We start from the raw sequence: 27,300 nt of genomic DNA on the forward strand, positions 1-27,300 counted from the left end.
ATATCCTCAGCAGATTTTGACTTTAATTCAGTTTCTGGAACATTCCCGGGAATCTTCGAAATATTATCGTCGTTCTCACGTATGTCCCAGGGAGGCATTTCATCAGGAAAGTCTATCGGATTTAGCTGCATGAAAGATTTTTCTGGTAACTGGTACAGTTCACCGGAGAGAGAGAGAGAGAGAGAGAGAGAGAGAGAGAGAGAGAGAGAGAGAGAGAGAGAGAGAAGAGACTAGGGTGGGGGGAGTGTTGACCAGGACCAGCTCTCCAAAAGGTCTCACTGCTTCTTAAAGCGACGTTGTCCTTAGGCTGGTCTAGTTAAGCGGGTTTTGCTTGGTTAAATTGACTATATCAATAGAGTTCTCCTGACAGGACTGTTGATAAAATGAGGGGGATTAACACAACGAGTGTAGATTCATATCAAAATGACGTATCGTGAAACCTTCAAAAATTGTAATGTCCGGGCAGCCTTACCCTAGCCTTGCGTTGGCTGGCCATTGGCCATCACGTCTGGCGGACATTTCGGGGACCACTTGAAAGGATTTGAAGTAAATCGGAGCTTTTGTTGTACTTTTTGGAAGACCTGGACCTCATGCCATTCAGAAAATTAGGACATCACGCCCGCAGTCGAGATCTGTTTGAAGACCGGCTCACGACTTAATCCTAAGAAGAGTCATGCGCATTTTTCGCGGTGGAGTTAGATCAGTCTAAGGAGGTCTTTTGTTGAAAGAGTTCAAGGCGTCAACATTGCTTTTGGGAAGTCATGACTGCGCCTTTGTGTTCGAAAGAATACGTTAATTATCTGAATAGCCTTGAAGATTTAAAAGATCATTCTAAGCAAAGACGATGATGCTCTCGTATGTTGACACTAGATGTGACTGCTTCCCCCCCCCCCCCTTTATTTTTGTGCTCTTGGATGACAATAGGTTTTCCTTTAACTCGAATAATTCTGAATTTTATTGCAATTTTAATTTTTTTAAGACATTTTGCGGTCGTTCTGGTACGCGTTTTAATTCAGAAGGATTCCGGATTTGTTACGGATGATGATAGTTAAAAAAAATTGTATTAATAATTCAGTCCCATATTATTTGTCCTCAAAAAGTAGGAAGAAATTTTTGAGGAAAATTTTGAGTTCCTTTCTGGGATTAGAGTGTTAAATAGGAAATATTTGTGTAAATAAGCACAATACCTTGCTCATATTACTGTTCACATGAAAGGTGACAGGATATTCACTGATGTGCTTAAATATATACACGTACAGAATTTTAAACTAGGGTTTTTGTGCAGACACACATAGCCACCGAAGTGTTATTCGATGTTTATATACATACACCCCTCACGGATGTTTACACCTGGTCGACGTTGTCTTGTAAATTCGGCTCTTCCTCGGGAGACGAATCTTTACAAAGTGGTACATTAATTTTCTCGAATCAAGTTCACAAGCTGGAAGATGCAATAATTAGATATAAACAAATCGATACTCCTCGTTTTGTCTGAAGAGTACGAGTAGAAGTGACCTTGTAACCGAGATTCATGAGAGGTCTTCGGTCGTGTCTTTTTGGTGCTATTTTCTCGAACGTTGTTGTGTTGTTGTTGTTGGAATAGAGACCCAATTCCTGCCCGGATTATTCTGTCCGTGTCGCCCTGGTTATTGGATGGCATGATGCAAGATCGCGCTGGAAATAAATTAGTGTTGTATAAACTTGTGTCTACTAAATTTTCGGGTTACTGCCCGCTTTTTTAGCATTTTTTAATTATTTGCTTTTGCAATGTGCACAGTAGAATTAGTCAGTAAAATTAATTTGTTGCGAATCTTTCATATTCATCCAAATTTTCTGTTCGGATTTAAACCACAGAAATCACGCGTTGTAACCTCAAAAAATCATAATTATTTGCGTTTTGTTTTATTACAAAAGCTTCTAAAAGGATTAGATTTACTGCTCACTTGACGCTCTGATGCATCGAGGTATGTAATGGTCATAGCGGGTAATTAAGCGTAATTGCTGCTGAGTCAAGAGCTTATGTAACGGTATTACTTTCATTAATTCCTGAAGTCGTCATTTTCTGCTGTTAAATTCTGTTACCGTGCGGGTACAGAGCTGTCCATTGTTATGTACTCTGCCCGGACACACACACACATATATATCTAGTCTTTGTAAAATATGTAACATTTTATTCTCTCTCTCTCTCTCTCTCTCTCTAGAAGGAAAAGTCAGCGATTCATGTATAGATGTTGGCATTCTATTTATCGTAATCGGAGGCATCTTTATTATATATTAAGGCAGGCGATTATATTATACCCGAAAGCAGCACAACAGCCGAACAAATTTTTTTTTGTAGTTAAAAATAGACTTTGTGTTCGTTTTTATATTATGATCGAGTTCCAATAATACATTGAAATGTTAGCCTGCATTGTTTGAGTGGTCATGAGCGCCTGCCGCACGTGTTCTTAGAATGATCAAGTATGGAACAGGCAGGATTCCAGTGAAGTGTTTGCTGATGGTGGCTGCAAGGAAAAAACACTGACGTCATTTTCTTGTTTGTTAAGAGCAAGGTGGGATGCCGGGCGGCGTCCGTTTGGTATAACCTTCCCTTGGCGGGCATTGGGCGTGGTGGCTAACATTAGGAAAAGGCACGGGTGAGAGATCCCAAGTAGGAAGTACTTCATGATGCCCCTGATCATTTCGTTAGCTGTGTAAGTGAGAGTTATTGGAGGCACTCGCAATCCTGATAGAATGCGATCTGGACTGGCTACGCTACCTTCTAGCTCTGTGTTGATGCCTCCATCTGTGCGCCCGTATGTACGTCCACCCTCCTGATGGGGATTTTGTTGCCCTGACAATTTGGTGGGGCCTTCCCTCTACAATAAAAGGCGAAGACGAAACTGGATGTAAAAGATTGGATTTCTCTCTTGCATACGCCTCAAAGAGCTAAATCCCATCAGGAAATTGATGAATTTGACGGCCGGGTACCCAAGCGTGAACTCCTCCTGTCTCGTTTTTCAGAATTCTGTCCTGTTTTGCTCATCCTCGTTCTCCTGCACCTTCACTTATCTCTCCCTCCTCCTCCTCCTCCTCCTCCTCCTCCTCCTCCTCCTCCTCCTCCTCCTCCTCCTCCTCCTCCTCCTCGTCATCTTATCTTTAAGGGAAGATTATAGTGATGGTTATGAAGTGCAGCTTATAGCTTTCTTGGTCACGTGGAATACACATGACTGAGAATTACTTTTTTCTCTAGGTTTCTTCATGAGGTTATTATTTTATGCTCCAAAGTTTATCCATCATGACCGACGTAAGCGATTTACGTAAAAGCAACGAGTTTATTTCGAGACAGCACCTCTTGTTATTCGTTGCGTATCACTTGCTCAATTTATTTGGTTTCTGCGTAGAAGCAAAAGCGGTCTGCTATTCTTGTCATGTATAGGCTACATACATTCAGACCTCACACAACGATAGTCATAAAAAGTAGTTTTACCTACTTGCTATTTCTTTTCGCAAACTGACCTACAGACACACATTCCATTCGTATTCAGTGTAGATCTGGCAAGAGAATTGTAATATTTTGCGTTAGTGTGCAATTTTTTTTTTATATAATAACGGTCGCCAAGGAAAGTATACCTTCCTTAGCACACCACAGCTGAGTACGATGTTATCCACAGGATTCGACCTTCGAATTAAAAAAAAAGAAGGAAATATGTTTGTTTAGTTGCATCTGTATCAAAAGCCCATTTAATATCGTAATATTACTTACTGGTGAAATAGACTTAGAAGTAGAGCCAGGCTAATGTTCATTGAAAATAATTTAGATGCTTTCTGTAAGACGTTCTGTCATCATTATGGGAAGGAAACTCACACCCCAGAACCGGTTATCAGTCCGTATTAATATCTCACGAGAAGCGACAGCTTGTGTGAATGCGTCAAAGGACTTTTCAGTAACATTTTTTTCTTGTTTTTCGTTTCTTCATCTAATAGGTTTAGCCTTGTGTTATTTAACGGAACGAGTCATAAGACAAATCAGTATAACGTCCATTCGTTGAGCGAACAACTTCTTGACGGATTTTTGTATTTCTAGTGCGTCGTTGGCATCCATATTTGTATGCAGGTTTTGCGTTTTAAGCTTTCCTTGTCTTTCGGCCTTTAACGTTTCTTCGTATAGTTTGCTTATTCTCGGTATAATACACAGCAGTATATTCGAGTTATTTATTTACAAGGTCTTTTATGTGTTTTTCGTGATAATTGATTGCAGGTAGATTTCATTTATTTGTTTAGTTTTTCGCTAAACAAACAGAACTTGTATCATTGAGCGACGAGAGCGAAGCAGGTGCGGTAGGTTACCGAACTAGAAGAAATGAAATAGAACGGGACGGAAAGGAAAGTCGGCCGTATTTTGGACAGATTTTACGAACTTGTACTTCAGGAACAGAGCGTGTTTGGCATTTCGAAGTCAAACATGTGTTTCGCAAAGGACCAGACCTAAGCCATAAAAAAGGTCTTGCGTGCCTTCAGCCGCCACACCCGAGATTTGGATGTTAAGGTCACGTTAATTGCATTATCATTAGTGGAACAAAGCGGTCGTTTTTTTTAGCAGTCTGCTTTATTCACTTAATGTGAATGTTCAAATCTTATATGTGTTTAATAGGACAACCAGTTTTTGCTATTGAACGTGAATTATCGCAAACTTCCAACGTATAATGTGCTAATGATGATTAAAACTCTTGGCCTAAATTAACCATTCATTCTATGCATTTGTTACTTTTGTTTCACTTTGACTTCTTTTGTTTTGCAAATACTTCTGCTTAAACGTTTAAACTGTTTGACTTGACCTCACCTGAAGAGTAGTTGTGCTTCTTACTTCTAGAGATATTTTAACATTCGTTTGCAGAAATCAGGCACAAGCACGCATGCGCTCTCTCTCTCTCTCTCTCTCTCTCTCTCTCTCTCTCTCTCTCTCTCTCTCATATCTGTGCTTAACAGCAGAGTGCCGTTGACTGAATCGGTTATGAATTTAGCGTGAAGCTGCAAGCGCTTTCCGTGAACTCCTGGCAGTAGCGTCTCACGCATTCATGCAAGGCGAAACCGTCCCTGCATAAACGATTTTAGGGGATGGGGTGATGTTGGGGGTGGGGGGGGGGCTTCGGCGAATTCGATAGTATAGGAGGTTACGTCCGAACCGGTATTTTGATGTAGGCGTGTTAATTTGGTGTTGGGTATTCTTTAAACATTGATGTTGCTTAAATGCACCAGTTGTCGGTCAGTGAGAGGTGCCTCTCTCTCTCTCTCTCTCTCTCTCTCTCTCTCTCTCTCTCTCTCTCTCTCTCTGTATTACATATCGTGTTCGCAGATTTTTAAGTACAAAAGCCTTTATGAGGCGGATAAAACTATAGCTTCCTGACATATCAAGAATTGGGGAAAAATGAGACGTCTTGTTTTGTACCGAATTATGTAACAGTGCGCCATTCAGCCCGTGGCCTTGGTTTCCTTGTACTTGAAATGTCCTTTTTTCCTCAGTGAGCAGAATGATTAGAGTGAATCGCGATATTGCGGAAAATTGACAGTTGGAAAATATGTAGTTGTTAATGACAAGTTCCCTGTCGTGCGTTGGTAGGTTTTTATTCTTATTAATTGATATGTAATTTTGAAAATGTCTTAGTTTGGACATTCTTGACTTGTGTGAGCCTTGCGTTCTTTGGGAGTGTCCTGCTCAAGTTGATGGCTCTCGAGCACATATTAAAGAAAAATGATAAAGTTGAAATATTAAAGTAAATAATTGTAGTAGTTTTATTTATCATAAATGCATTGATTTTTTATTTTCATTATTTCGTGGTCTTATTTCGTTGATATTTCTCTAAGGGTAGCATGTTGTAATTGTAGTTACATTTTCCGTTGAAAGCAGTCAACTCCATTACAGCGCAGAGGCGAGCGGTGAGAACTCATTTCACGTCCGACCCCGTGGAGGGGAAAACCAGCGTTATAGCGCTGTTGATAAAGACGATGAGATAGAAACCCAACAGTAACCAGTTATTGAAGCGGTATTTGTTTCACGGATCCGTTTGTGCATCGCATTTTTGGTTATTTGTTGTCAAATGCGCATAGCATAACTGCAATTACTTGCGTGTCATTTTTATAGAGGGGTTTGGGCTGCCAAGTAGAGAAGTGTGCACAGTGACGAGTGCGTTGGAGGATGTCCAAAAGATTTTGTCTGTGTGTATGTATATGTGTGTGTGTACCGTCTTTTATGTGTTTGCTGTTTCTTTGTCAGCCGCTCTATTTGTTTTCCTGCCCGGCCCTCCCTTGGAAGTGGTGCTTGCATTGTGGGTCATCGTGTTTGGTCGTTAATCGTTGGCTCTTCAAACAAAATGATTATCATTAGCGCTCACCTTGCATCGGCCCGAGAGGGCAGAAACTGGACGGAGTTGTATCTCGTGGGTATTTTTAACGGACTACAGTATTATTAAACTCTTCTGGTTCAGACCACTGGAAATCGAAACAGCCGGTGGAGTCCCGCGCATTCGTGTCAGTCTCTTTTCAGCAACTCAGATTTGACAACCGAGTGATTCTCAAGATCGTGCGGAGTATCGGAGGCGTTTTGTCTCCATCATCCTTCACAAAAAAATTATATATATGTGTGAATGCCAAGGTCACCTTTTGTTGGGTATTGCGAATTTATTCGAGAACTCGTTGGTGTAGATCTGAGTGAGGTTTTTAGGGAGTAGAGGACAGGTGCCTCTGTATTGCATTTTTACTCAAAGATCATCACGTTTCCTCTGTTTCTTCAGCTTATTGAAAGAAAAAAGGGGAACATGATTAATGACTTGGTAATCCTCCCCCCCTCCCAACAACCCTTCATCCCATCCCGCGTGTTTGTTCATCTAAATTGAAATTGGTTTTGTGTAACAGCTACGATGGCTACCATCTCTTTGGAACTGCGCAACACTGCTGTCAGAACCTGTCTTTTCTCTCTCTCTCTCTCTCTCAGTTTTTTCTTGACTACGAACATCGTCCGAGTAATGTCGAAAAAGTACCTTTTGGACGTATTCAGAATTGTCTGTTATGCTTTAGCATTGCATGTCTTTTTATATATAGCCTATACATACATACATACATACATATATATTATATATATATGTATGTCTATATATATATATATATATATATATATATATATATATATATATATAATATATATATATATAATTTATATAATATTATATATATATATATATATATATATATATATATATATATATATATATATATATATATATATATATATATATATATATATATATATATATATATATAATATATATATATAACAAATGGTGTAGGCCGCCTGTTCTGAGTAAAGGGGTCCTTGCTGACTTTGGCAATAAGGTTGCCTTACTGAAATCCTGTTCTTGAACTCTAGCTTAAAACTGTTGCAACACTGACACTACTACCTTACTTGAGAATGGTGTCTGGCGTCCTGACACCCGGGTGGAAAATGACCCAATATAAGGAACAACGCTGTTTGGGCATTCTTTGCTCTGCATTTTGTAATTGGAGGATTGATTTGTTATATATTCCATCAGTTTTGCCATTTCCTTTTTATGTAATTTGTTCAAATAATGCCTGATATTGTCTACTATTTGCTGCAGACCAAGATATTCTCGAAGATGGGTAATGAGAGCGTGGCTTGACCTTCACCCAATGCAAAATGTTTTACACATCAAGCTTCAAGGGTAGGTTCAAGGTCGAAGGTTCACTGGGATCTGGCTGTCTTGATCTTTGTTTAATTCTTGAGAATGGAAATATATCAAGATTCAGTTGTGATTTTCACTTGTCGTTGCGGGTCCTTCGAAAGTCTTTACTCGTTCTTGTAGTGGCGCTGTTTTCACTTGTTCGTTCCTGAGTGACTCTTTTGATAACATTTAATTTTACTCAGAGATCGTTGGAGTTTACTTTTACATGTTCTGTTTTTTTTTTTTTTTTTTTTTTTCCTTAGATGATATTTATTTTATGATGTGTTTGCCCAGCCCAGTTTCCTCGGTTTCTCTTATAATCAGATTATCATTAACATTTTTTGTTTGCGTACCTTTGTTATTCTCTGTCCGCGTTTTGCCTCTGCACATGTGGGTTTTCTTTTGTCAGTTTTTTTTTTTTTTTTACCATTTGCTATTCTCTGCCGAATGGGTGGTTGTCTTTCTCAGATTGCTTTTCACTTTCAACGTTTTGTTTTATTAGTTTAGTTTGTTAGACGGATTTTATTCCAGTTTACATACCAGCCATTTTTTTTTCTTATTTTTGTTATTGATTCCCATTAGCCCTGCTGGGCATGTTAAATTTCAATTGCTTACTGGATGCCATTGCTTATGCTAAGTACTATCTCCAAAACAGATTAGAAATAGGAAGTAGTATTTCTTAATGAGTTTTTCGGCTCATAATGGTACTGGAGATTGTGTTGCAGTATCAGATGTATAGTCTGTGCAAATTTGACGTCGCGCATGCGAAGGTAATATCGAGTATTAGCCTTGGTTCTTATAGGACTTGTTGGTTTTTTACTATGAGTGTTTTTAGGGTGTTAGCCTGTATGCAGGCGTTCCTTCAAGTCCGCATCGTCCTGTACTAGTCAAAAGAAGTTTGTTTACCAAATGACTCTTGCACTAGGAAATAAAAACTAGTCCCTGCTTAGACAGATTATATAGTCTAGTTGATTTCCTTAAAATGTCTGACCTTGTGCGGACACTCTCGCTCATGAGGCGCACAAAAAAGCTGAAGTTTGGAATCAAGTTCGACGGCGACTTTGGATGTAGAGTGCAAGGTGTAATCGTTCTCCGCTAGATTGTTCATTCAAGTATCAACCTATTTAGTTTGTGCATTAATTCTAGAAGTACCATTTGATATAAACGGAGGAATAATAATAATAATAATAATAATAATAATAATAATAATAATAATAATACGACTTTGTTCATTCTTTGGTTGAGTTGCCCGATAGACATTAGACGTTATAATGTAACCCCCTTTACGGAAGCTCTAGCAGTTTTCAATATGAAGGGGCAAGCCGAGGTATACAAAGTTAATACAATGTTCGTTGGTATGTCTTCAGCTGCTAAGTCTTAAGGCTTAAGCCTTCAAGGTTCAGAGTCGAAAGACGAACCGTATTAGTGGATGGAGCCTTTATTTTTTAATAAACAAAGAAACATGCTAATGTACATATTCATCGTGTAAACGGTACAAAATAGGAGATGATGTAATATAGTTTTAATACAGTTAGACTAATTGTGCAGTCTGTATGTAATGAGTAAAGTTAGATATTTTTTAGTATTTTCCAGCTTTGTTTAGTAGATAAAAACACATTTCGGCTTAGTTAAGTAAAGAGGGAACTAAAATGGCTTTATGATTGACGTACTCAGAACAGCCCTTGTTAAAGCATGGCTTCGTAGTTGTGTCCAATTGTCCCCCACCAATTGAACAGGTGGTCTGGGGAGTCGTTTGTTCATCTTGTTTCAGAAGATATCTTCGCGAAGAAAGAAAAGAAAAGAAAAGAAAAAATAGAGCGTAGGTACCTAATATGAATTGCTTGTTTTCGCGGAGCACCCTCATTGCCTGAGGTTCTTGCGACCATGTTTTATTTTTCATTATTATCGTAGTTACCTTCGTCATGCTGCCGTTTGAGGCGATTCCATTTGGACTCCCAGAAGAACCTCCTGGTTCCTCCGCTATCCAGCCCCCTCCCCCTCTTTCTCTTTGTGCATAAATTGATCGCTTGTTGTATTACCGTCATGGCCATTCTAGTTAAAGGACCTCTTGACGCTTGACCGCTGGAGTTAATGATATTAAAATTGGCAAATGGGCACCTTAATAAAACTTAAATGTCATGATCATAACGCAATTTTTATTTGAGACTTCCCTTCGAGGCCCGTATAACCTTGTTTATGACCTTGCTCGGCTTTCCTCCTTAGCTTTTATCATTGTTGTCCTGAGGATGTCGTCGTTAGCAGTAGTAGCAGTAGCAGGAGTAGAAGGACAGTAGCAGTACTGCTCTTGCTGCCGCTTCTGCCAGCATATAGGTGGTTTCACTGTTTATTTGGTTACGTCAGGCCATGTGCGTCCTGTGGAGTGGAAGCTTGGTTTTGTCTGAAAATGGAGACAACATATGGATTCCCTTCATAGCCTCGTTTTTCTTTAGTCTGTTTCATTTGAATGCTTCTCGACATGTTTGTAATGATGCTGAAAACAGTCAAATTTTGAACATTATCCTGCTAACGAGTTAATTGAATTTTCGTTGATACATATGGGTAATATAGGAAGCTAATTACAATCTGCTGAATGATAAACATCAACTTTAATTTTTTGAAGTTGATCGTTTTTGAGAAAACATAAACATTGGATTGGTGGTACGGTTTCCAAGGATCAAAACAAACCAATTTACGTCACATCTCCACGGAAACAGCTATGAGTAATGTACCTGAACTCTGGTTTCTTAATGAAGGAGATTTCTCCTAATTAGGGACACACGCTGCATTTGAAATGAAGACCGCGCAACCCTAGGTATCATACCTCTGAAATCTACCAACCCGCAAAGGTGTTTTCATCGTTAAAACCAAACTCATCATTATGTGAAATGACCGTTGACAGCGAAAAACAGGAAACGAGAGAGAGAGAGAGAGAGAGAGAGAGAGAGAGAGAGAGAGAGAGAGAGAGAGAGAGAGAGAGAGAATCATTCTGGAGGTGAAGGTAGAGAAACCTTATATTGTTCCTAACTACGTACCTTTTTCACAGCTCGTCCCTTCTCCGTAACTTTATACCATTCTGCACTTTGCTGAGTAAGTCAGTTTTGTCTTCCACGTTTCCCCCACCTTCTTCCCCCCTCCCCCGGTCTCTAGGCCCTCCAGGAGTCCACCCCTTTCATTCTTGGCCTTATCTTAACGAATGAGGAGGATGCAGTTTGGAGATGGTTTCTCTTCTTTGGCTTCCAACTGATCATAGTTATCAGCCCTGAGATCTGCCGGGCTTATCGGTCCTGTGGGTCGTATTCTAGTCGTAAATCATCGTAGATCGGGTGCGATGATACCCTGCCGGTATGTGTGGTAAGGGGAAAACTACAACCCTTTACTGCTGTTATAATAACCTTCTGGGAATCATAGAAAAATATGTGTAGGACGTTCGTGGGATGACGCAGCTGATCAGAGCCTCTTGATTGCTACTGGTAACGCTGTTAGGATGGTGGTTGAAATATGTTTCGTACCAATAAAATGCATAAAAGAGGGCTTTGCATTAGGTATGGAGAAGCAAGCCCAGTTGATGGTAATGCGGATTTGTCAAAAAGAGCAACATTTTTCTCGTAAATATGTTGCCAGGACTTCTATGACTCTCTCCTGTTATGCCGTTGCAATTTCGGGTTGCTGCGTCTGTTTCCAATCGTGGTTTTCAGGTTCTTTTTCTGATTTCAAGCGGATTCCGATCATTTCAATCAGTCTGCTGGAGCTCTTTGATATTTGACGTTGGGTAGACTTTGGTAAATGCATAAAATCATATTAATTGCATGGCATACATTTATAAATGAACAAAGGTAACAGACGGTCACCTTTTCCGATTCTTTTAGAAGCGGTGTGAACTGGTTTAGGCGTTGCTTCTAAGAACCTGATTGCAGTTCGGGGAACATCCTGTATATACTCTCCTTTTTTACTGTTCCTTTGGCCAAAAAAATAAATGTCGCTTGCGTGGCATAGTTTGTTTATCTGATGTTCGCTTTCAAGATGGGAAAATGTACGTTATTCAAAAAGAGAGGTTTTACTCTGGAAGGGAAGACTTCTAATTTCTTTTGATCAGAATATGTATGATACATGTATGTATATATTATTGTAGTGAAATTTTTGCTACTTATTTGTCTCTCCCTGGTAAACGACAACTGTTCCCCTCACATTTCAGCGCATGGAGCTTAAAGTGACAGAAAATCTCAAATGTATCCTCATGCGACTAACTCTGTTAGGGCAGGGTCGAATTCACCCCTGACTGTTCTAGAGGTACCAGGTCACAGAACGTCATGAATTTCCTTTTATTACTGTCATTCCCAGTTATATCTCGGCTATTGCCTTTCAGGCTGTATAACGAACGGGTGTGTGGGTGTGAGAGCTGCCAAAAGAGAGTGTGTGGGCGTTAGAGAGAAGACCGGGGGTGGGGGAAGAGAGATGCTATGCTGCTCCCATGAAATTTTTAACTGCTAAGGTTTTGGAGAAACGAAAAATCATTAATATTAATTGCGATTCAGATGTTATACAACCATAACGTAGAAAAACATACAGTTTCTATTGGGTTCACGTGGATATGCGTTGTGTTCCATCAAGTCTTGAATAAGGGGTATTGCGTTATTGTAGTTGAGTCAGCTTTCTGGAATGAATATTTTTGTGTGTATGGCGAAGAGTGAATCTGTATAAAACGCAAATACAAATACAGTGATGTCTTACATTGTCATCGTTGTGGTTTCTTAGCTTGCTCTCAGGCGCTTTTCTAAAGCCTCTCCTGATTGGTTAGTCGGGAACACGGTCTAGATAGTGGTCGGGAACTACCACGAATTTGCAACGACGCGGAATTAGTCACTCGTTCCATTTGATTGGCTCACATGCAATTTAAACTGCTTGGAATTGGTAGGTCATCCTCCATCGCATCAGGGACATAGAAGTTCAGGGATCGCTTCTTAGACTTGAACCGTTCATCATCTATACTCAGCACGGAAAGGGAACCTTAAATTTGCTCTGCCTTTTGTGTTACCTTTTCACTTACACTTTATGACAGAAATTCATTCTTACGAGACGCATTAGCTCCCTAACAACTGGTCACACACACACACACACACACACACACACACACATATATATATATATATATATATATATATATATATATATATATATATATATATATATGAAAGATTGGGAAAGACATAATCATGTATTTATTTAAGGGCATAAAATATGTGTGTATGATGTGTATCGAAAGTTCTTACATCGTACGATGAACTTAGCTAGCCCGGGTCCTTGAAAGAAAACCCCAAGGTCGTTGGAATGTCTGTTCAGGGCCATAACTGAATCCTTTTGAAAATTGAGGCGGTAAAGCTAAAAGAGCAACCGCATAATGAATGCGGGAGGCGGAGGCTCATATATCCATGAAGACGTTTTGAATTGTTCATTTTAGGATTTTTCTAACGAAAGGAAACTCCATAAAACTCCATTCTTACGGACGTAACTCAAGGAGGTCCCGTTTTGTCCCGTTGATTTTTCTTGATAGCTTTCAAGATTGTTTTCAAATGGCTGGCAGCAACACTCGACATCAGAGGCCGTTCGATCATTTCGAATAACGCCTTTGTTTTCAACATCAATTTAATAGGATTATACGGCCCATGAGGTTAAGAAATAATAGCCCAAGTTATTTCGAATAGGCCAGGCCTCCCCAAAAGTATATAATCATTAGATTGATTAACTTTTATTAAATATTAATTGAAATATTCGATTGTGGATGTACCCTACTTGTATCTTCATCTCCCCAGATGTTTTTCAACATAAGAAAGCCTATTACGCTGAGAGTTGATCCGGAATTATTCGAAATTGGGTACTGCGAACTAGAATTTGTCAGAGCTGTCATTTCTCCCCAGATGCCCCGAAAATGGGCAGGAAACCCACGCTCAAATATTATAGCATCTCTTCCGTCTTCTTAGCATTCTTAATCTATTTTTGGGGGGTGCGGGGTTGAGGAAATCGTGTAGTCCAGGTACAGTTGTAACCACTTTTTTATTTTATTTTCTGTGTCGTGTTTTGGAAATTAGACTGTTGTACTGTACAACTGTGAAGAATTAATCTAGTTAAAGTTATCATTTCATCATTGCTCTGTGCAATAGTTATCCCACCGCGGCAATAATGCCAAGTTCCGCTCTGCAGTGGTGGTCTGAACTCTCCTGACCTTAGGTGCAGAATTCCTTCCAGATCCTCGATCCACTTCGCTGATTGGTCAAACAGTTTTGAGTTCATTTTGGGGAAGCACTTCTTGAATCCTGTTGGTTAATTCATGTGTATGAGCTGCAGTTGTCTTAGCTCCCTAGTTTTATATTCTTGATATGTTTTATTTGTGATTAGGAACTGAAATCAAATTAAAAGACTTATTCTATTAATGTTAGATATTGATATTTTATTTATTTATATTATATTTATATATATATATATATATATATATATATATATATATATATATATATATATATATATATATATATATAGAGAGAGAGAGAGAGAGAGAGAGAGAGAGAGAGAGAGAGAGAGAGAGAGAGAGAGATATTTCCAGTTTATTATCGCAACCTTTTGCAACAGTGTGATTGTGGATTTGGATATTTGTGTGTGTGTATATATATATATATATATATATATATATATATATATATATATATATATATATATATATATATATATATTGTTTTTTCTGAATATTTATTAAACATTTAGAGACTCTTGTAGTATTTCAGAAATTTGTTGAATGTAATCGGACCTTGGTACACCAAGGTAATGTTTTTTGCGTGCATTGAAAGTCTAACTTTGCAGGGCCGAATTGAGGAGGGCGATGGCTTGTACGAAGAGCGCTCGACGTCCTCGTCCGACGATGACCAGGGCCTCTCCCTCATCCAGAGGGGCGTTGGTGACGAAGATACTGAACCCGACAAGGAGACCAGTCTGGCCATCCTTATGCAAGTGATGCTACCTTTCCTGGTGGCTGGTCTCGGCATGGTCGGAGCCGGTCTCGTCCTTGATCTGGTTCAGGTAAGGAAATTTTGTTTGGCCTTTGGAATGCTATCAAGTACCGGTAGGTTTCTCTCCTGCCCTCCTTTTGCTTTTTGTCGTCTTTGTATTGTTGTTAGTTTTGTGAAATGGATAATACATATACTGAATTCTCTCGAGGTTTTATGATAAATTTAGTCATAAGGTGGTGACGGGTGACACATTTGCAATTAACGTGAACGAGCTTCGGTTCCATCATGAATGTCGGTTTTAATAATCGTGGTTAAATGTCGATGGTAAACGCGTATCGGAGACTAAAACATTAGTGTACTGATTCGGAAAGAGCTATTCTGATTATCAGGGTCAGTTTTATTTTTTCGTATACTGCATATGTAAAGTAATTTGATACTACGTCGTCTTACGTTAGAGGAAATTACCGTTTCAGTATCCATTCTTACTCTTATGTATCGGTTAGTCATTAAATTTCACTTCCATCAGGTTTTGGGCAGTTTTTTTCAGTCATTTAATAAAGAGAAGTCAGAACGAAATTATCAAAAAGAGTAAATGATACAACAAAGAAAAAATGTCCACTTGCAACCGCCGTAACATTCGTCCTTTGTTTTAATTCCGGTAGTGCCAGATCTTAGTGAACAAAGTAAGCCCCTCTTGGTTGTCTTCGCGTGGAAAACGGGATCAGTACAATAATCTGCATCACGAAAGACGTCTTTAAGTCTTTAAGCCAGCTCGATTCTTCGGTTGTTAAAATTAAATGTGATCTGCGAGAGAGAACCAGTTCGTTCGAGTTCGAAGTAATCCCTATCTCTCCTTACCGTATATTCTCTTCCGTTTTCTGTAATGCCAGCTGGTCAGTCTTGGCTTCTGTTCGTATATACGAATGTTTATAGTTTCACATTAGAGTAATTTTAAATTATATGCAAGGCTAATCGCGAAAAAGTACGTTTTACGTAAAGCTAACGAATTTGTGTTGAAACTTTTTTTGTGTGTTTGCTTGTAAGTCAAGTCACGTTTGCTGTAAATGTTTCAGAGGTATCAGGAAATATTTAGCGTTGATGCTTTTGTGTATCTGTGTATGATCGTCCTTGTGTAAGATCCTATGGCCGTATCAGTCACATTTTACTGTATAACCTTAACTGGGTGACCTATTTAACCCTCTCTCCTGACTCGCCCCGCACGCGCACGCAATCCCACCCCCTGACATACTCGCACCGGGTATTGAACGACTTGGTGGCCGTTTTTGGTGGGTGTTATTCAGGTTGCGAAATAACAGCCATCATAGAAAAGCTCGTTCTTATATGTAAAATTTATCAGTCATTCGTTAACCATTTTTCGGGTGCACGAGGAGAGAAAATCATGTGGTGACAAGACATTATAATATATATATATATATATATATATATATATATATATATATATATATATATATATATATATATATATATATAATTTTAACACGAGCCTTTAATGTTTAAAAATAAGTTATTTTGTTTTTGCATTTGCACGTGCAAGCCAAGTGGCCATTTGATAAACTTACACATTTATAATGAATGAATGGATATTAACATTAAGAGACTTAAATTATAACAGAATTATAATTTTAGTGGAAAGTCACATGAACCACTTTAGTTCATACAGTTCGTGGAATATCGTATGACGCTCTCTCTCTCTCTCTCTCTCTCTCTCTCTCTCTCTCTCTCTCTCTCTCTCTCTCTCTCTCTCTCTCTCTCTCTCTCTCGAATCGGACATGTAGCCTACCAATATAATTTTAAAATAGCCTGCACGGTTTCGTTGTAATTGCTTAAAGTTGTTACGCCTGAATTCGAAATCACTGTTATTTACTATTAGTGGAATCTCCCCTAAGTCTGCAAGAAAGTAATTAGTCTACATAAAGGTAATTTCACAGCTCAGCTCTAGATCGATTCCTGTTTATATTCTGATCAGTATAGTCAGTGCTGCGTTGTTCGTGTATATGCCCTCGCGCGCGCTTTCATGCTTTAAAAAAAATCGTCACAAGCTATTAGTCAGCAGTTGCATTTTACAAACAGTTTAGGAATCGAAGAACCGGCGGAAAGTGCAGCCGTTTCATTCAGACGTGATTTTTGTTTTTTGAGGGATTGCAATTACTCTTGTTCATCGACAAAAAAAGACTTACGACTGAATTTAATAACTGTGTGAAGTTAATTATATTTGAAATATTGGTTTGTGACATTCGTTTGTTTCCTTTTGTGTCACATCCTTCGTTGGTTATTCTTTCCTATATCAGTTTCATATAATTCCATCCTTCTGTCATTAACCTTTACTTTTTTCGTCGTCGTCCTCTTCATCCTCCATCTGACCCAGACATACGTATTGATCCTTCTCCTTTTCCTCTCTCTCTACACCTCACGCATCTGCATTCTCCCCAAACCCTCTTTATTTCCTCTTCTCTTTGTTATTGTGGATTTGTTATACTGATAACTACCCATTCTTGATTATCTGCCACACATTCCCTCAAGACATTCGTACACGTGTGATATCGCTTCTGTTGAGTACAGCTTCACGGTCGTATATATATATTTTTTTTCTTTGCAAGGACAAAGCATTTAGTCCTGAACAGTTTCCTACCTAGTAGTTGCCCACTGTCGGGAGAAGGGTTAGACATACCAATTATAGTTGTCCTCGAAGCGTCAATTTTTATCCACCTTGAACCTGTTCTGTACTCATGCTTCCTCCTCTCGCCGCCGTCATGTTATCTCTGGTTATGCTTGCTTGTTTACACTAAGGTAATGGGATATCAGTGATATATCGGACGTAGTAATAAAAAATGAATGACTCTAGATGTACAATGACCTCTCTCTGCTTACTCATCAACTGTCATTTACCTTTTGCAGAGGTCACCACAGCTGCAGGAAATTAGATCAGGCTGTTGCAGACGTGTTGATTTTATGTTCATTTTTGTATATGTGGTTGACAGTTGATGCGAGTTTTCATGCTTGGTGAATTAACAGTTTTTTCTCGCCAAACACAAAATAGGGAAGGAAGGACTTGCAGCTGCGGATAGAAGTGCCTCTGAAACTAGAACATTAAAATAATGTAGCATATTGTACGGAAATTTAAAAACTCTTTAGATATATATATATATATATATATATATATATATATATATATATATATATATATATATATATATATATATATATATATATATATATATATATATATATATATATATATATATATATATATATGCACCATATTTGATTTATGTAGATGTGCGCGAAATACTGCAAAGGCAAAAATGTACACTAGAATGGTATGTTGAGAACATTATATACATCTGGTAGTTTGTTTCACAGATTACGAGGCCTGTAATAATTTTTCTCCTGCCGTAAATTATGCTATTTTTCTCTTTTGATTATTCATTAAATTGTTTCCCAAGAGGTGGAACATTAGTTTTTCAACATTCTTATTTTCCTGTTATGTTGCCAGAAAAATACCTTGTAATATGTTAGTAACTCCCCCTTTATAAACTGAGTAGCACACGTTAAGTGATAGTCTGATTGTAGATCATAATTGGTGTGATAAATCACAAGATGAATCAAACATGGTAATATTTACTTGTGCGGTTCTCAGGGCCAGAGATAATGTAAGTCTTTCGTGCCGTAAGACATTATACAGTAGCCTATACTCAGTAGGTGTAGCAGAGTCGACGTGTGAAATACTGTGAAAGAAATGCGCTTTCTAGAACGAATTAAAATATTACACAAATTCTTCCTTAATCTATGTTGTTCCCGTATTATTACTTCAAGTATTCTAACAGCCAATAAAATTAATGCAATACCGCACAGCTGCAGTGACATTTGCATGACTTTTACTATGCAGGAAACTACGGTTTTAAAATGCCACTCCTGTGTATTTTGCTATGTAAATTAGTCTACCAAAGCCTGTCGTCACTGAGGAGGAAGCGTTTATGTATCGTTTTACCTTTGGTCTTCCTATTTTGTTTTTAATGAATATCTCTGGAGACTTAGTACATATTTCCTTTGCATAATAAATTTTCGTTCTTTTACAGCATTGGGATGTGTTTAGAGTTGTGAGCGAGCTTTTCATTATGGTTCCTGCTCTACTGGGTCTCAAGGGTAACTTGGAGATGACCTTAGCTTCTCGTCTTTCCACGCATGCTAATTTAGGTCATCTAGATAAAAGAGAAGAGTGCGTTTCCATGATCATTGGAAATCTTGCTTTGATTCAGGTAAGCCTCTTCAGTTAAGTGTTCCAGTTATGATTGTTTTTGGATAGTCTTTTATTTTAAAGCTGTAAAAAAATCAAATTGATGCCAGTTTTAGTTTTTCCTTTGTGTATCACTAAGATTTCTTGCCCCTATCACTTTTATCCAGATAAAAATCGTGCTCCAAGGATTTTTTTTAGCACTCGACATAAATTATAAGTAGGTTGATTGTACTTGAAAAGGAAACCCGAGATGTTCAAGTATGAAAATGTTTCGTAACTCATATGCCTGTTTGCCTCATAAATGTAGGACAGTTCTGTTACATACTGTACTTATATGATTCAAGTGCTCAAATTTGTAAGGTGTATATATTCACGACATTATAGTTTAAGTTTTCTGGGTTATCTTTTTATCCTTAGTCATAGCAAGAGTTACAATCAAATTCAAGTTCCAAGAAAAAAGAAATTGCTAGCCATTACAGTTTCTTGATTAATTGATTATGAAATTTAGGTCTTGAAGACCAAGCGCTGGAACCCATCAGGATTATTCAGCACAGCAATGGAGATGAAATATATAAGTTAATGATGTGATTGATAATGAAAAGGTTAATGATAACATACTGTACTAGTAAAATTCAATGTTTAAATTAGATTAGTATCCTGTTACAAAGAAAATGTTCTATCCTGTTTTATAGGTTTTGTACTGTTCATTGCTTACACTGCTTCCTATGTTTTTCCAGCTAATGGATAGTTAATATATTTTCAGTGCCAAGCTATAGTGGTTGGATTTTTAGCATCAGTAGCAGCTGTTGTGATGGGCTGGATTCCAGAAGGTGCATTTGATATAATTCATGCACTGCTGCTGTGTGCATCAGCCCTCGTGACAGCATCATTTGCGTCCTTCATTTTAGGTTAGTGGACCTGAGCTTTCAAGTTTTTTCTTACCTCCGTTGTTTTAGGCTCGGCATCCCTAGTGCTAATGTTAACAATCAAAAGCCATAATCTGAACGTGTATTGTAGTTATTTATTTTCATCGCTACACCTTTCCAATAGGATATTCAAATACTAAGTACTCCTTGTAGTGCATTGTAATGTGAAAGGTCTTACATTAATGAGTTTTTTCCATAAACCTTGCAGCAGATCAGAAGATGCTGTCATTTTCTTATGTTATACTGTTGATTTTCAGGTGTTATTATGGTTGGAGTTATTCTGCTTTCAAGAAAGTGCAGTATTAACCCCGATAATGTTGCAACACCTATTGCTGCTTCATTAGGAGATCTCACCACACTGGGCTTGCTTGCCTGGATTGCATCACTATTATACGAGGCCAAAGGTATGTTAGTTGTGAAGGATGTTTGAATCTGACCACAGATTGGCTTGTAGATTTATCATAAGAGAAAATTTATGCGAATGTCCTAGTATAAAAAAATATGCTTATACCTTCATTAAATAATCGAGAAGAAAGCCAGACATGTCATCTCTTGTTGCCTTCTAAGCTCATTGTTTCCCCAAGGGTGTTCATTCTCATTTAAAAAACTTAAAATTTTTAGTTTTATAAATGTAGACATTAGATTGCTAATGGCTAGGAAGTAGATACAGAAATACAAAACTATCACCATTACAGTACCCTCAAGGGAACATTTACACAAATGTCAAATGCTTCATTTAGTAAAGATTTATAGTAATGTGTTTATCTGGTTGTTTACAAAGCTGTAATATACATTGTATATCAGAAGCAACTTATGGATGTATCATGGTGATAATAAGTGATCAGGAGGTCAACATTATGACATTTTTAGGCAGACAGTACAAGTGGGCCCTTGAATGGAAAGGTAGTATTTTTAAAGATACTTACTTTCATGGTTCTTATGTCATTGTTTATGGTGTGACGTACATAATGAATGTGGGCTTTACACCATATACATTCAACAGTTTCATTATTGTTCTTATTATTTTGGTGGGAAACATTTTAGTCTCACATATAAATTAATACATTACAGTACAGATATTGACTTTTTGCCAAAATTAAATTACTGTGTTCAAATTGAACTTGTTAAAATTGAACAAGATACTTTTTTTTTTTAAGTTCCTTCAATTAAATTGTATTATAAATTAGTAATAAGAGTTTTCATGAGCTATATCAAATTCCAGATGTTTACGTATAATATTTATAATTTTAGGGGTTACTTAGGAAAAACGGCATCTATAATTCTGAAAAACAGTAATTTTTAATCATTTAGATGTCATTCTTTCTATGAATAATACAAATGGTGCTCATTTCACCTTGTTTTGAATAAACCAATTACACAATGAATACAGTGTAATTTATAAATACTTGACTGTTCAAGACACTTTGTAAAGGGGCATATGCAATAATGTAATATGGCATCAGCTGACAACAGTATTATCTTGCCTTTTACAGACAATGATCATTGGCTTTCACCCCTGGTGGTAGTTGGCTATATCATGTCTCTTCCCTTGTGGATTTGGCTGGCCTCAAGAAATAAGCATACAAAGGAAGTCCTGTATTCTGGATGGACTCCAGTTATTTGTGCTATGATGATTTCCAGGTACAGTATTTTCATATAAGTATTTGTATGCCATTTGAATTATAACCAAATTAATACTCTTTCATGCTAAAATACTATATATATTGTACCATAAAAGCATTAGTCAGGAGTTCTTTTCTACAATAAAAATCTAAAGGATAAAATAGTAAAAGTCAGTTGAAAAATTTGTTTACTATGAAGAAGATAATTACAGTTATATATTTATTGACTATCAACGGTAGATTTTTATGTCAACAGTTCCCAACTTATGCACACAGTTTGAATTATGATATAAACCTTCAGTTGCACTAATTCCTAAGATTGTTTTTCATTTCAGCCTGGGTGGTCTCATCTTAGATTTTGCAGTCTCTAGCTACAAAGGCATAGCAGTATTCCAACCAGTTATTAATGGAGTGGGAGGAAATTTAGTGGCAGTCCAGGCTTCTCGTATATCAACAGCCTTGCACGCTGCAGCTCCTCTAGGGAAACTACCCAAATATGTAGCAAGTTTCTGCATCAACCCATGCTCAGCATTCTGTGCTAGAGGTAATATTTTATGCATTTGTACATAAAACATGACCACTGCATTTGAAGTTATACTGACTAAGAACATGGGAAATTTTATTACTTTTAAGCTGGTAAAAATTTTTATTTGAAATAAATTAGGATTCCTCATGCAAAGTTGTCATGCATAACAGTGTGGTTCAAAGCACCACTTGCAAATAATTAATCCAGGAGTTTTGTAGCAAAAAAAAAAATACCCTTGAGCATATTATAAATCTTATTTGTATGCAGAGAACTAAATTAACACATATGTTGCCTTTGCAAAACAAGTGAAAAGTTGATATTTTGATCTGAAGAAATGTATGGTAGTTTAAAATACTTATTCAAACATCCCTTTTATAGTCAAGACCTTGAAAGTTTGATAGCATCATGTCTTATATGCCTTTGCTGTAATTTTGAGTATTTTTTTTTTGCTATAAAAATTATACTTTACATATGTAAGTTTACCATGTCTTCATAATTTGCTACTATTCATACAAATCTTTATCATTACAGCTGGCCATCCTCGTACTGCCAGGGTTCTGCTGTTACTGGTTGTTCCTGGACATTTGGTCTTTATGTATACAATTTCATATTTGAAGGCTGGACATACTTCTCTCACTCCAATCTTCGTTGTTACTTACCTTCTAGCTGCATTCCTTCAGGTAATTTTTGTAGAAAACAATTGTATGCACTTTACTTAATCATTAATTTTCCTATACAAAGTACAGATCCTTACCTTATTTTATGAATTAATGTGCAATTAAAAGACTAAGATGGTGGAGTTACCCCAGAGAAGCAGTTGAAGCCACTCCCCCGTCATTCAGTACTAATAGCTAAGCAATTATGCTTCTGGCTTGAATGATACATCAAGTTCATTAGTGTTCCTTTGCATTATCATTTTCATTGATAGGACATATGCTTCAGTGTCCTCTTTCTTTTCATCAGTATACAGAAGCTCCCCTAGTTACAATAGGGTAGGTTTAGAAACACCTATCGCTAAGCAAAAGTATCATAGATTGAAAATAACCCTTACATTGCTGAAGTATTTTTAGTAAGAAGTCTATGCAGCATATGTATTGAAATAAAGGCAAAGGCATGAACCTAATAATGGAACTATTGAAACTGAAACTCAACCATTTCTAGAAAAATATTTTATTTTATAAAAGCAGTTGGAAAAAAAATTGTACATTAAATGAAAAAATAATGCCAACACTGTACAGTACTTATTCTATTATTTTACACTGAAAAGATTACTAACAAGTTACAGCAGAACTTATTCTGTAATATTTACATTAACTAACTTGGAAAGATAATATTGATTACAGTATATGCACTCACATGTATTGTTAGCACATGATTGCATAACGAGATGAATAAGTTCATTCCATATCCTGTGATGAACATGTTTATCATAGCCTAGTATGGCACTAGTAAAAGTATTAATGTACTCTGAATGCACTCATTCTGTTCTTCATACATTCAGTAAAATACATACAGCATTATAATTACATATTCATAGTTATATATTCAGCCAAGTTTCTTGAACAAAACAATTTGTTTCTATATTTTGTTTTTGCATCTGGGACATAGCTTACAGAGGGGCTGTTCTCATCACCCACCAAGTGGTGCTAGATATTTTCAGTTTCTTAACGATTCTTAAATTGGAGTTGTGATAATTGGAAGTTTGTCAGTTTTAAATACTATTAGTCTACATCCTTTGGTTGAGAAATCACAAGTGAAATACAGGATTGTTCAGTTTTTTATTAAGTCTTTTACAGTTTTATATTATTCTCAATATTTTTTGTCTTAGAATTTAAATTTATTACACTGATTAATATCATTTGTTTTAATTCTTCAACAGGTATCAATTCTACTGTACGTAGCTCATATCATGGTCCACTGGATGTGGAAAGCTTCCATTGATCCAGATAACTCTGCCATTCCATACCTTACTGCTTTAGGTGATCTTCTGGGCACAGGGCTCCTGGCCATTGCGTTCCACTTACTCTATGTTGTTGGTGATAGAGATGCTGACGTAGGTGACTAATGGGTGAAATTTGTAAATAATTTCCCTTTTCAAACATAGATATGAAAAATTCTGTTGAATGTGGTAAATTTACCTTTTAAGAGCATACTTAAAAGGAAAAAATTTCTACCCAAGGATCAAATTATACAATTGGATCCTTTGAAACTGATAAACTTACTATCATTAATTTTTATAATTTTCAGAGTGAATTGAAGGGTGCTAGTCTCATATAACATGTTATTGAGAATTGTCTGTATGATTTGGTTGTATGTTTTGGTTGTGTAGTACATTTTTCGTATGTTTGTTTTGTATCCTTTAAAAAGGTAATAAGACCTCATGAAATTTGGTCTTCAAAATCAGTGATTCTCTTATTTATGTTTCAAGAGTTGTTTACTTCGCTCTATTTTTACCCAGAACTATATATATATTTTTTCTATTTTAACAAATGTGTTCCTATCCTTTAGATCATAACAGGAAACTCATCCATATTTACATTAGTCTTATTATTGTACTTCAATTATGCAATATACAACATGGATCTCTCTGTAAATTCCTGCCATATACATTATTTGGTTGAATTTCCCTATTGTATCCTCATATCAGAAAAGGATGAAAATTTTTTAATTAAAAATGTTTTGTTAAACTAACTAATGATCAGTTGAACATTGGTTTCAGTTATGCAGTAACATAAAAACACTCTTTTGTCAAAAAATTCAATTAACTGTTGTACCTAATTTTGTCTGGTGTGTTGCCATGGATGATTCCAGAATAGCACTGTACAAGTTTCTGTAAGCATTAAGTATGAAATATGGCTACATTATTGGAAACTTGTATTCTGGTTTAAATCCTTTATTTAATAATTTGGTTGTATTTTATTGTTTGAAAAAATGATTTTTATTACACTGATAATGTACTTAGTTGCATTTTTAAGCATTTGTTTATGATGGTTCATAATCATTTCATCCCATACAAAAAGTTAAATTCAGTACCATTATAAGTGACTTGGTTTCTAGGATACCTGTGATACTGTTGATGCTACATTATAATGTTCACTGTTAACTGGATTCAGATAAATGTTATGTCAAGCTTAGTGAGATATGTGGAAAATAGTATACATCATTGAAATGCAATATTTGCTGCAACTTAACTTTTTCATTGTAGCTGCTCCATATTTATTATATTAACCCTCCTCATGTATTTCATTGTTAGTTCATCTGCCACGGTACTCTTGGGACTGTTACACAATGAAGGTTGGAATACCAATCTTCAATTGATGTGCCCTGATACTAAAGGAAAAGCAGAATATTGTAGACCAGTGGTTGTTTTTCCTTCTACTCATCTTCATTAGCCCCTTTTTAACTTGCCTTGATTTCAAGATTCCCTTGATTGAATCATCTTATTGTAAAAATTGCCTTATTAATCTTTGTGATTTTAGGTATGACAAAGAAGATATGTGATGGTAATAGTTTATAATGGATGTCAAGTCATTGTGATAAACTCAAGATGCTCAAGGATAAAAAGTAGGAATTGGTGCAGCAAAACAGAATATTTTGCAAGTGAAAATAGCTGTACTTGTCATTGCATCAGTACATATAAAATAAAATGGAATGCAGCAACAATGAAAGGGTTATGTTCACATTAGAGATATGTTTATCATACTTGTATCTGTTAGATAACTGCCCCAGAGTATGTTTTTTTCTAAGTTCCAGCTTGCTCCAAGAAAATCATGTAAATTAAGTAAAAAAAGAAAAAAAATCTACAAAATCTATTTGACATTTAACGGTATCAAGTTTTGGTTCTTTGTAAGGGGGGGGGGTTATAATTGTGCTTTTTTGTCTCAATGGATAGTAATGGATTACATTGAACATTTTCCTGGCAGTTTTCAAGTTGGTTTTAGTGTGCTAACCATATCTGTCTCAGTTCAGTATTACTTAGAGAAACACTATTTGGGAATCAAAATCCCATGCAAAAGATCTGTAAAATTATTTCTTTGAAATTAATGTGAATATCCAGTATTTCAAGAATTTTTTCCATCCAAGATGTTTATCTATGGAGAATTAAAATTTAATGCAAAAGATCTGGTCTAATAATTTCTTTGAAATTATTTTGAATATTCAGTGTTTTAAGAATTTTTTCCATCCAAGATGTTTTCTTAGAGAAATTGGAGGGTATTCATTGAATTCAAAATGGAATTCTAAAATTGTGCACATGGTGAGAATTGTAGAATGCAAATACTGGCTACAGTAATGAAAGCATTTAAAAATATACTGTAATCCTAAATCTATATGCAACTAACTATCTCCACTAACATTTATGTTTTGAGAGTAACAATGGTGTGTATGGTATTTAAAGGGTGTGAAAAGTTAGGAAAATTATTCCAGCATAAGAATCTTCAAATGAATCCAACTTTTGTAGTTGGTACAGATTATATACAGTACATGGAAGGTTTTTTATAGACATTTTTTCTTGGTACAGAAGTTATATATATAAATATATTTTTATTATAGACATTTACTTTATCTGGAAATTCCCAAAGCATAATAACAAAATCTTAACTCAGGATAAAGACTGACGAATCTGCGTTGAATTCAATATGATGAAAAGTGCCTTATTAACAGTACTTTACTTCCTATACTTGCTAGCAGTAACAAAGGATAGCGTATGTACTAAAGTAGGTCACTGTTTTATGGGGATCTTTTTGTTAGTACTGTAAATTGTCAATGAAATAAACAAAGTTATGCACAGATATGCATGTTATTTACCCTAGTACAATACTAAAAATATATAAATTTAATTCAATTATTTCCAGAAGAAAGAGCTCAAATTTAAAAAAAAAATATTGCAAAGCAATTTTTACTTTTCCTGGGTGTACAAATCAGTGCCTTTTATGTAGTAATAATCCTCAGCACAAGCTGTAATTGGTTGTTGAAACTTGGTAACGAGGCACCTTTTATCTGGCATTAGAGACTCCATTGGGTGCTTCAGGTGGGATTATAGTAAAGGGCTCTGGTTTGTATACCTGGTAAAGATTCAACTGACAATGTAATTTATAATTTGTTCCTAAATGAATACAAACCATCATATTTTATTTAGGGGATTCACTTCTTCGGGAGAAGAGATGAATCTCCACATGAAAATGGCAAGTACCTGGTCATAATAGCAGGAAGCCTATGACTCCTTTAACCTCCTAGAATGAGATGTGTCTGGAATCTCACTT

The 27,300-nt window shown here is 36.5% G+C and overlaps 1 protein-coding gene across 12 annotated transcripts in view; it reads left to right on the forward strand.

Moving 5' to 3' along the window:
• LOC136838804 (solute carrier family 41 member 1-like) overlaps positions 1-26,827 on the forward strand; it is a 177,244-nt gene extending 150,417 nt beyond the window's left edge. For 7 of the 12 annotated variants that reach the window (XM_067104388.1, XM_067104386.1, XM_067104385.1 and 4 more), the window contains 8 exons: positions 14,565-14,780; positions 18,808-18,987; positions 19,729-19,873; positions 20,149-20,295; positions 21,385-21,532; positions 21,849-22,057; positions 22,571-22,719; positions 23,919-26,827. In XM_067104388.1, coding sequence (XP_066960489.1) covers positions 14,565-14,780; positions 18,808-18,987; positions 19,729-19,873; positions 20,149-20,295; positions 21,385-21,532; positions 21,849-22,057; positions 22,571-22,719; positions 23,919-24,104 — 1,380 coding nt within the window. In that variant the 3' untranslated portion in view covers positions 24,105-26,827. The remainder of the gene's footprint in view (positions 1-14,564; positions 14,781-18,807; positions 18,988-19,728; positions 19,874-20,148; positions 20,296-21,384; positions 21,533-21,848; positions 22,058-22,570; positions 22,720-23,918) is intronic. The other 5 variants (XM_067104390.1, XM_067104389.1, XM_067104382.1 and 2 more) reach the window with 1 other exon arrangement.
• Positions 26,828-27,300: the final 473 nt, after the last annotated feature.

This window comes from Macrobrachium rosenbergii, chromosome 5, assembly GCF_040412425.1.
Source record: "Macrobrachium rosenbergii isolate ZJJX-2024 chromosome 5, ASM4041242v1, whole genome shotgun sequence".
In the NCBI taxonomy this organism is placed as follows: Eukaryota; Metazoa; Arthropoda; class Malacostraca; order Decapoda; family Palaemonidae; genus Macrobrachium; species Macrobrachium rosenbergii.